This window comes from Cariama cristata, unplaced genomic scaffold (genome assembly GCF_000690535.1).
Source record: "Cariama cristata isolate BGI_N322 unplaced genomic scaffold, ASM69053v1 scaffold4860, whole genome shotgun sequence".
Classification (NCBI taxonomy): Eukaryota; Metazoa; Chordata; class Aves; order Cariamiformes; family Cariamidae; genus Cariama; species Cariama cristata.
In genome coordinates, this window is record NW_009596223.1 from 53,956 (window position 1) to 65,274 (window position 11,319).

At 41.5% G+C, this 11,319-nt stretch overlaps 1 protein-coding gene across 1 annotated transcript in view; it reads right to left on the reverse strand.

Moving 5' to 3' along the window:
- The window catches only part of RAD18 (RAD18 E3 ubiquitin protein ligase), a 61,076-nt gene extending 49,915 nt beyond the window's left edge, over window positions 1–11,161 (reverse strand). The window contains exons 1-3 of the mRNA XM_009705028.1: window positions 11,134–11,161; window positions 7,002–7,063; window positions 5,477–5,547 (exon numbers count right to left, since the gene is read on the reverse strand). Coding sequence (XP_009703330.1) covers window positions 5,477–5,547; window positions 7,002–7,063; window positions 11,134–11,161 — 161 coding nt within the window. The remainder of the gene's footprint in view (window positions 1–5,476; window positions 5,548–7,001; window positions 7,064–11,133) is intronic.
- Between the last annotated feature and the right edge of the window lie 158 nt (window positions 11,162–11,319).

The window sequence follows — 11,319 nt, forward strand, 5'->3', positions numbered from 1 at the left end:
CTTCAACTTAAAGGTAACAAACTATAGCCTCAGAAGACTTGCCACATCACAGACGGTTATATTGTACAATCAGGTTCAAAAGCAAACAAATTAGCTGCCTTTTATTCCTAATACACTTCAGCAAAGTTTAATCCTCAAAAGGATGCAGCTGGGTCTTCTACCGAAGATGTACTTTTTTACATTTTTTTCCCCTTTTTGAACAAGGAATTTATCTTTTGATTTTGTAAAAAACATCTATTTCTTCAGACTCCCCCCGGTTTTCATACAGGTAGCCTACCATTAAAGTAGCTAATCAAACTCAACACATAGTCTTACCATATTATTCTTCTGGCTGTTAAGCAACCATTTTTACACAAAAGCCCAGCATCCTATGCTACAGCAGGCTAAGTTCTGCATGGTTCAGATAACATAAACCAGATCCATAAATGCAATCATTTGGCATCATATCAGTTTAGTTTTCCCATAAAACAGAGAATAATACAGCCCCAAAAAGCAAAAATACCTGAACGATTAGCCAGTTGCCTATATTCATTGTCTTCATCTAGAGAATACAACTGATCTCTCTCATCTTTTCAGTGTACTTCCTATTGCTTTTGAGAGCTCCTCTTCTTGTCAAAGTAACACATTCTACTACTTGTAACTACCTATTATGTCTGTTTATTTTTCCATAACATGCATTCACTAGCTAAAACGTATTTCCCACTGTGCTCACACTAACTGACAACACTCCTAAAATTCAAACTTCACATCAGTTTATCTCTTTGCCAGACTTAAGACTGATTCATGTATCTTTTTCTCAACATTTCTTTCTCAGGAAGTATCACAACAGTACAGCTTATAGTACCTCGAGTTCTCCGAGGCAGAGACTTTAGTAGTCCGATCTGTCCCTCAGGAAGGCTACCAGGCCAAAACGCATGTTTGGAGGTGGGCCTGGACCCGAGCAAACCCAAGCAAGGGGCAGCTGAGCGATTCCGATGAAGGCTGGAGGGAGGAAGGCAGCTCCGTGGCCAGCAGAAGCAGGCGGTAGACACACAGCAAAAGGCTCAGAGTGCAAAGCTCGGCATTTTTTCAATGTGTCCTGTACAAAAGGGTAGACTTCTCAACTTGGGAGAGTTGCTCCGGAGCTGACAGGACGGACTACCCAAATAGATGGCCATCTCACTTCGCATGCAAATTGTTAATATTTGACAAAGGCAGCAAGAACAGAGAAATCTTCTGAACACAAATTGCAGATTCTGTAATAACAGTTGTCTCAATAAAGTATGACCTGGTATAAAACAAAGAGAGAGAGAGAAACTGGAAAAACAATGCAAAACCCAAAACCCATCCTAGTAATAATTTGATAATAAAGGTTGCTTTAATTATACCATTGGTCTACAAATAATCACACGGAGTTTTTCCTCATATTGAAGAATAAAGACTTATGAATAGACTTTCCAAAGGGATCTTATCTTGGCAAAGAATCAATGGAACGAACACCAGGATGAGAATATGAAAACTTGCTTGCCAGAACACACACGAAATCTCTGTATGCCTTTTTTTTTTTTAGTGGGAAAAACACAAAAAATGCTAGTACTAAACTCAAAAGAGAGAAAAGTCCCAGCCTGGCTTTTCCCAGAACGTCATATTTTGGGCCCACTGAGCATCTTCATTGGCTGTGTGATGACATCTAGCGGTCCCGCCAGACGGGCACCCCAAACCCGGGCACCCCAAACCTGGAAGAGCCAGAGCAACGCAGGCACTGCTCACACAGCCCTGGGCTCTCCGACAGCACCTTTATCGACTGCAACTCCTCTCCCTCACCACCAGAGCAAATTACTCAAAATTCTCGTTATTCACAGGAATTCTGACAGTTGTTATTGCAGTGATTCGGACAAGCGTGACTAGACTGGAAGATGCATGCGTCATTCAGAGACGGACAGCAGAGTAGCAAGAAAGCATGCAGTTGATGGAGAAGTCCACCCTCTGCCATCACAAGACTGTCCATCTCACCTAGAAACTGATTCTACTGGTAAACCTCAGGACAACACCATTTTCAAATAGCTCTGCGTTTTGCATGCAGTTTTCAACACTATCTATTATACTCTTAAGAATTTAACACAGACATCTATCAGTTCTGAAAGGCTTTAGCAGATACTCCTTTTGTGCCAGGAAGGTAAAATTGTAAATGCGTCACAGCTGACAAACCCCAGTTTAAAAGCACAGGCACCCTTTAAAGGCTGAAAGATAAATCAACTAGGTGTTAGTGAGTCCTAACATGCACTGTTATGACCACTACCCAAACCATCCTCTGAGACCCAGCCTCTTTAATCGATGGCTTGGGTTAGGACAGGGAGTTACGCTTCTTTTAGTTTAACTGAAAATGGACAGTCATCTTAATATGCTGTATACAGCACACTCTCTCCACCAGGCATGCTTTTTAACAGTATAAACATCTTGCAATTTTTTTTTTTCTTCAGATCTGCAAGACCCACAAAAAAAAATTTCAGTGTCCTCCTCCATCGAGATCTTGGTTCCCATTTTATGGTCCATTTACTTCTCCCTTGCCAAAGCAGCTATGAAGCAGAGAAAGTAGGTGAGAATCCAGTCTTCCACATAAATAAATTCCAGGCAAGAGATGGAGTTGTGAATCTCCCTAGGAACAGCTCACAGAGGACAGTCTGAAACATACTAAAGAACAATTTCTCGCCTTGAAATTCCTTCTGCACTCCTCATGGAAGTTTAATCAGTGGATTAGAAGTGACAGTACCTGCTCTCTCGAGCATTCAGAGTGGATGAGTTTTCCTCTGACTCACTAGCTGTCAAGTAACCCTGATTAGGAAACTAAGATATAAACTTGAAAGTAAAAACATAGGTTTCTTCCCTATGTATGAAAAAAAGCACAGCTCATTTTCACTAAGGAATAGTTTTCTACTTACGCAATTATAACTCTAATTTCTATTGCTAAATTTTCTAACAAGGTGATGCAGAAACTGACAATCTTTATCAAAATAATCTCTCTGTTAGAGGACAATGAAATTAACTTCAGAACAACCCCAAAACTTTACACTTATTATTTTTGAAGACACTGGCTTCATTGCAACTGATAAAAATATTGTTCATCAAGGAAAGACGGCACAAATCGCCCTCCCCATCTTGCTCTCCTGACCTGGTCAGAGGGAGGAATTCTGCCTGCAGAGCACAGCACCAGCAGCAGAGAGAAAGCTGAGCAGGGGTTGCTGTCCCCCTGACAGCAGCCTATGGGCCCAATGATAAGAGCAATGCGCTCCTGTAACTCCTTCGCTGCTCAGCATCTTTGTGCATACAGAACACAAGGGCAGGGCAATGTGAATTCAGAGCTATTAGAGCCTATGCAAAACTGCTCCTCTACCCTTTCACACAGAATATAACATTAATGGGCCGTAATGAACGACACATTTTCACTTTTACTGGGAAACATCAGAGCCCACCACCTCTTCGGGGAGTAAGCACGACTCCCAAGACAACACTCACCGAGCACAAATGATCACGAAGGCTCTAATTCTGCAAACCCTCGTGCATGAGCTAAATGTCGAGCAGAAGTATAAAGGGGATCAGCGCTCAGGTCTATTTAGAATGATTTGCATTCCATGCACACACTGACCTTGGAGCACAGCTTTTACTTTGCTAAGTACTACCAACATTAACATTTTCTTTCCCTGCAGGCCTGACTTAAGAAATGCATTCACATTTTGTGAAATACTGAAAAGATTTAAGGCCTAATTTTCATAAACGCTAAACTACCTGAGGCTCAAAGTCAAGTCAGAATGGACCCGAAGAGCTTACCCGTTTCAAAAAAAATCAACCCCTGGACTTTGGATTTGTTTTGGGGAGGGCCAAAGGGGAAGAAAGCGAATGGGGAGGGAGGGGGGAGACAGAAGATTTGTCCTGTACCAACATTGCCGGGGCAAAAACCAACAACGCTCTTACGATTTAATGATACCCATATCACATAACACTCTCCAGGCAAGTAGTGTTCCCCTCGAACTCAGGACCACCTGCAGAGTAAACACAATCCCAGGCTGGGAGAGTCACAAATGCCAGGTGCCCAGAATGTAAAGCAACGCGACATTTACTCGCTATCTGTATTCCTCTTATGAGTCTGTCTTATTAAAGCCACTAAAGTCTTATCTTAGCAAGCCATTTGTTGGTGAGCCTTGCTTACCGAGATCCAGAAAGAACCCTGCACTGGCTCGCTCTCACCTCACCCCATGCAGGACAGGACACTACAGTTTCTGTCTTATTGATCTAACTTTACATTGAGAAATTGATCGAACTCCAAGTCACAAAAGGAAAGATTATTAAACTACTCTGACCAGTAAGATTTATACTGATCCATTAAAGCAGTCAAAAAAAATTAACATTTAAGATTCAATATCATAATGGATCCAAGTCAGCACTACTTGTTCCCTACAAAATTAGACATCACCAAAAAAAAAATAGTAATCCATTTATCACTAGGAAACACCAAAGACAGCATTCAAGCTAAAATAATGGAACTGTAGAATTTCAATTCTTCAAATAAAATCAATTCCATCTCACAGTGGTCATATAGAAGATTAGATCTTCATCACTGAGAAACTCTCTCAAGAAACAAAGCCATAAACTGAACTATGCTTCCTGTCACTTAGGAAGCCAAGAATCTCATTGACTTCAAGCTCCAAGTTCATTTCAGAGAAAAAGATGATCGTGTATTTGTCTCCCATAGACACAGGAATACCTACAAAATACCTAGCAAATCACTGAGCTGCTTCTAATCAAAAGAAAACAGATTATGCAAGAAATCTCAAATATCTACTGTGGTAAGTGTTTACCAAGTCATGCTTATTCTGTTGTTCCTGTCTTTCAAAGGGATGAGGAAATTAAAAATGAATTAAAAACAAACAGAAAAGTAGGTAAGAAATCCAGGTGAAAGCACAATACTCCATTACTTCTCTTATCCAGGAAAAATCACATTTGTGGTCCCTCGATACCTACATTTTTTCCTATGTAATGACTTCACCGAGAGAATTCTCTTGCAAGTTGACCATTACCACTGGACAAAGTCTTTCCATTCAAAATTTCCCCTGCACACATAGGAAGGGCCTTAGAAGAAAATCTTTATTACTGTTATTTTCCCCGTAGAATCCTGACACATCTGCTTGACTTCCTACATATTGGAAGAGACTGTAACTTACACAGCAGCTAACTGGAAGCAAAACTGAAGTAAGCTTACACAACCTCCACACATGACCTGAGTGGACAGCAACCTTCAGCCAGAAAACTGAAGGATTTTTCCAAAAACATAAACATTCGTCTTTGACAACATTTCTGTGACACAGCAATTTTTTTGCTCAGTCTTCACACTGCTCCTCGCTCTGCTCCTCTACAAGGACTCCTAGCCTGGTCACACAAAGTCAGTCACACCTGCCCTTCCAGCTGCCAAACCAGAGAGAGTATTCATAAAATTACAGCATACCTGGCAGAATTAAAGCTCTTTACTAGTTCATCTAATGTCCGGTTATTTTTCAGGTCAGATTCTGAGACTGCCTATTAAAAAAAAAGAAAGAAAAAAAAGGGAAAAAACAAACAAACATTAAAATGCCGTGAAAACAACAAGTACCCAGAAAATGTTAAAGTGATCAATAATTTGTTTCTTGGATCAATGCCTCAACGATTCCCCGCTACATCACTATGTGAATGAAGATACATAAAGCGTAAACATTTTTTTCCTGAAAAAAATCTCAAACTAAAATAACTGCCTGAGAACTGTAAGTCTGGGAAATGATAGGTAATAGATAAAAACTAAGCATAAAGCTAAAGCAACAAAATCCAGTGTACCCAGTCCCCAACAATGCTTTATTGTTGCCCGGTTCTAATTATTTTGAAAACCAAACAAAGGATCCCATGAATGTGATAAGAACCTTAAGCAACAAGGCATGAAAACTGATGAAGGGAAATGTTAATCTTCTGATTATGGAATGAAAATATGAATGCATAAAGCCATTTCATAATTAAATTCATTCTTTTTAAACAATTTCTGATTTATATCTCTCTGGCTGTCTCTCTCTGCTCTTCTTTTTTTTACAAAGCTTTTATTAGTCTTGCTCATACCTATACCTGTCATTTTTAAGAAGGCAGTAGTAAAATGTACTCCATTAAGTAGTCTGCACTTGTTTGAATGTTTAAAAACTGGCAAAGCTACAAATAGATCTGTTTTCCAGTCTTGAAAAGTCCAGTCTGGTTCATGCTTTAGAAACAGAGAAGAAAATTACTTCTATTTTGCCAATATTCCTGAAGCGCCATTCATTGTTTTCGGGCAGCCTACCATTTTTAGGAGTTCAATAAAGCCCAATTTGCTTAAGATGAAAAGTTAGATTAAGGCCTAGAATAAATTGCATTCTGTGTTCTTTAATCAAAAAAGGCCTTCAAGTCAGATGGCAATAATCACCCACCTGCAGAGCAGGCCAAACCTGCCTCTAGCGCTTTCCACATTTAACCCAATTCTCATGGCAAATGCCTCCTCTCCCTGGTGCATAACACACATCTCTCATCCCAAAAAAGGCTACACAGTACAGGCAGTGAGCTTTAGGACTAGGTGGTCTGTGGACACTTCTAAAGGCTCCTCGAAAGATGAAGTGAGGTCACTCAATCACAGAAAATTTAAGTGGTTAAATTTCAGCACTCATGTTTTAAATGATGGTGCATTTTAACAAATTAGGAGGCAACGTTAAATGTTTCATGACAGACTGTATATACAGCTCGGAGCCAAAACCTAGGTTTGATGCTCCATCTACTTCTGCCTATGCTGACAGAAGAGTAGCTCTGAAACAGGAGAATTCCACTTGTAAGAGCACCACACTTTGCCCAAAGAGCTGCTCACCAAAAGGCAAGGTGGTAACATATGACCAGAATTAATTATTTAGCATGGTCCAAAGGGAAAAGCTCCTGAGATTTGCCAAAAAGCAAACAAAAAACAAGCTGAGGAAAAGAAAAACACTTACCACACAGCATGTTGGACACTGAGTTTTGTAGGACAAAAACTTGCGTATGCAAAGGGAACAATCTGGAAAAAAGGAAACACATCATTTTTAAACAGGCATTCTTCCAAATGCAGTTCAACATCCTTACTAGTGTATTTTACTCTTGTACAATATATGCAAACAATTCCACAATACACCAATATTGAAAATACACCACTTTTCCATAGAATTAAGATTACCGACATAGCAAAAGAAATCTGTATTTTATGCAAGCCTCTTTCAACATTTAATCTCAGTCCCTCTGTCAAAAGCAGATATTTACTTACAAGAAAACCTTAGTCTGCTACCACCACTAAAAGCAGTGTGTTTGCACTGCTCACTGCCCCACCACCGCTTTGTTTTTTGACATGACTAATGTTGGATCACTTTCATCTTCCTACATAGCCCCAGACAAACTCTCTATCCCCTCTTTTTCCCAGCTGTTTCTTCCCCTTTCCAAAACAATACCAACCTGTTCTTAAGTGAAAAGGCTGAAAAGGATGGGAATCGGCACTGGAACACTAACTGAGAGCCAGCTTAAATGTTTCCCAGGAAAAGCAAGTTGTATCATCCTCACAGGATGCTTCAATAGGCTCTTTGTTGAAATATGCCATAAGCTTCATTTTGTCACTCTAAATTCCTGAAATTATTCTGCTTTTCTACTTATCTATGAGCTTTCATAACCACTTTAAGATGTAAAAAGTTTCATCACTCTCCAGCAAAACAGACATTTGACTTACTAGCTCATTATTGGTCAGAGTCTCAGCACTTAACGCACTTAGCAACAGCCACCTAGGCAGATATATTTCAAAGACCCCCTGCGAAGGAGTCTGAAAAGCAGCAGGAGCATTAATGCACTAACTGAACACTTAAAACCACAAATCCATCTAAACACTCAAAAATTACATTATATACAAAAATGTTATACGGGGGGAAGAAATCCATAAGAAAAAGAAATAAACTTTAACTGTATGAATACGAATCAACTTACGGGTCTAGCCTGCCAACATCCAACACCCAGTCACCTTCAGTAAGCAAGGGGACTGACCGATGTTTGCAACCATCACTGCTCATAGCCAGGGCAGCTGAAGTCTGTTTGAGGATAATAACTCACATAAGCTCTTAGCCTTAACCTCTGTGCCTAGGGCTGGCTCTGGGCCCGTGCAGAGAAGACAAGAGCCCCACAATTCTCTGTCCCCAGTCCCTTCTCTCCCACTCGTCTCCTCTTCCTACAGGAGAAATAGCCCCACCATGGCTCAGGTCTCGGCCTGCCTCTCCTGGGGTGACAAAATAGGTCCCTGTCTACTGTAGACAGCACATACACCAAGGATTAAACAGTGCCACAAAGTTCGCTTCCATCTGCACCGACAGACCAAACCCACCTGTAAAACCGCATCTACCAAACTGATTACAAGACTCAGCCGCAACACTATTTCAGTTCACAGAAGAGAACGCCTAAGTATGAATTTAAGCTGACAGCCATCACTGACTGCTTAATGACGACAGAATGAAAGTATGCAACTCTCTGCCAGCAAATAACAATCTCTATCCAGTTTAAACTGGAACTAGCAAGGTTGTGAGAAGAAAGAGGAATAAAACAAGCTTGGCACAAGAGAAGTCAGTAATGTCACAATTTACACACCACACATCGAAGACCGTAGGTGCTTCTTCAAGTGAGCAAGCTCAGCATGTTTCCAAATTGCTATGGACACATAGCAGTCATTTCAATACAGATTTAAAGAAGGGAAAATCCTGGATCACAAAAAAGAGCTCCCTCAACAGCTACAGCCACTTCTATAGGAGTAAGTTCAACAGATCCAGGTTCCCCTGCCCACCTTCCAAGCTGCGCTGGCCCCAGGCCAGGGCTGCACGGCTGCACTCGCCCGGAGCTGTGCTTGGGATAAAGGCTCCGACTTCGGCACACTGCCCCCAGCCCAGCTCCATCCCTCGCTGGAGGGCAGCGCCCTGACGGCAGAGCCAACAGAATGCAGAGCTCAGCCACCAGCCCCTGGCTGGTTCCAGCCATCTGTGTCCCTCAGGGGACCAGCACGTTTTCACACCCCCATGCCAGCAGTCGTGCCCACGAGAAGCAGACCTGGCAGCGATAACTTCTTACACCACCTCAGCATGAGGGGACTGCGTCTCTCCTCTCAGACGGAAAACATAAGAAATCTCAGGGCCACAATTCACGCTGCCCCTGGTGAGTTGTCCGTATTAAGACAAGACATTAATCTTCAGATGCTCTTATTATGTGAAAGAAATACGAAAGGCCCATCTATTCTGTGACTAAAGATACAATCCAAAGCACTGTGGAAGTTAAACAACTACTGTCAAGAGAGCTACTGAATGCTACCAGTCAGCCAAGAATGAGCAGAGGAGGAATTTTAAGTGGCCATAGGTGCAAACAGATTACAGAGATGTCTAGAAGCCCTGTAATAGATCATTAAGAAAAAGAGAAACAGAAAAAAATTTTGCATGCAAATGTATTTCATTTTCATCTGTTCACAAATAATTATTCATTAACAGCAGAGGATTTTTTGCTCCAATTGTACAATCTGAGTGGACTGAAGAGATTACACAGAGATAATTGAGTAGAAAATACTTCAAGAAACCTTGATTTACTGTAGAAAACTTAGGCTTTCTGCAATTTGCAGGGGGAAATTAAATGTCTAATCTGTTAAAAAAAAGAAGGCAGACAGATCCTTTTCAAAGTTAAGGGCCTCTGAACCCAGCTGTGTCACAGGCAGGCCATAACACCAGCTACTGCAGAGAATTTCCAGCGCTCCCCACCATAGCATGCTGTTTTCAATGGTGATGGTTTTGCCAAGATAAACTAAATGTCATTGCCAAAATACAGTGTCTTCCTTCACATAAGGAGGAAGCAAGTGCTACAGTTTCTGAACAAAACAATTACAAGCATTTATTTTAACGTGAGGAAAGGCAACGTACTTCCCCCTAATCCGACTTTAAATAAACTGCTTTGCTACCATGTTCCAGCAGATATCAGCCTGAGGCAGACAAAGTAGCACAGAAAATTTTACTCATAACACTTAATGCTTTCCGCCATACAGCTTTGCATTTTGTTCCACCCTCAAGATGTTAAAAAAGATATTTAAATGAAGAATTGTAGGAATAGGTGGCGTTTAAGTGCATTAATCCAGCTGACATGCGTTTGTGCTGCCAAAAGGTTGCAACTGTAACTGCATGAGGAAAGGCTGCTGGCTGCTTCACAGCTTTCATCCAAAAGAACTCCTCAGAGGCAAACGTCCTTGCAGACTCGGCCGCCAGTAGAAGAGCTACATGTTTTATAAAGGAAATAAAGGATCGGTAATCTCTGCTCTAGATGCCAGTAAATAATAAATGGTCAAATGATGACTTGTCTCCGAAACTCTAAAGGAGAAAACTTTTTTGAGGATGTTTTTTCAATAGTTTTCTGTCACTCAGCTAAGGTGCAAGATGATTTTGACAGCCCACAGGGCCCACAAGGTCATTCTCCAGTCTTGTGTTTCCTGGGAAAGATGTACGAAGTCCAAACTATTCACTCAAAATTTCTTTGAGTACACCTTCTTCGGCCCTACCTATCCGCCTTAGTCTGTCAACTGAATGACAAGGTAGGCTTAAATGGAGTCACGGAGCCAAGACAGACTCCCATCACAGCCACCCCTGTACTCCCTGGAATGTATAGCAAGGTGCATTTACATGAAATACGTTAATTCTACATTCCACAAAGTCACACGATAGAGGGAAGGACAACCTCACCTCCCCTTTATTGACTTGCCACAAATACCCCATTTACTTTGGCTCCTACTCAAGCACTTTTTATTAAAACTGCTGGTTTTGTGCAATTTTTATTAAAACTGAAGTACATTTAAACTGCAAGCAGCAAGTCAATAGTGAGGTATTAATTGACCCTCCATAAAATACATTAATCATGGGAGAAGAGGCAGAGATTTACAATGAAAAGGAAGTAACAGTTTTGCATTGACCCCTATGAACGTAGTTAGCGCTCAGGCAGTACACAAGCCGGTAGGATGGGATGAGTCCTGCGAGACCAAGAAATTGACCCACAGCACTTCCAGCGTGAGAAGCGGTCACGCTCCTTACGCCTACTTACAGTTATGCGAACACTGAGGAATGATCATCGCAATGCTGAAGTAATCGAAGCATATCCCGCACCGCAACAAGTCATCCACTGCCTGCAAGGGAAAGCGCACGTCAGGCACACCACCGTACGAGCACGGCGCTTCCAGCCACGCAGTTCCCACGCCACGCAGGTTAAGGTAAACGGCCTGCACCAGGC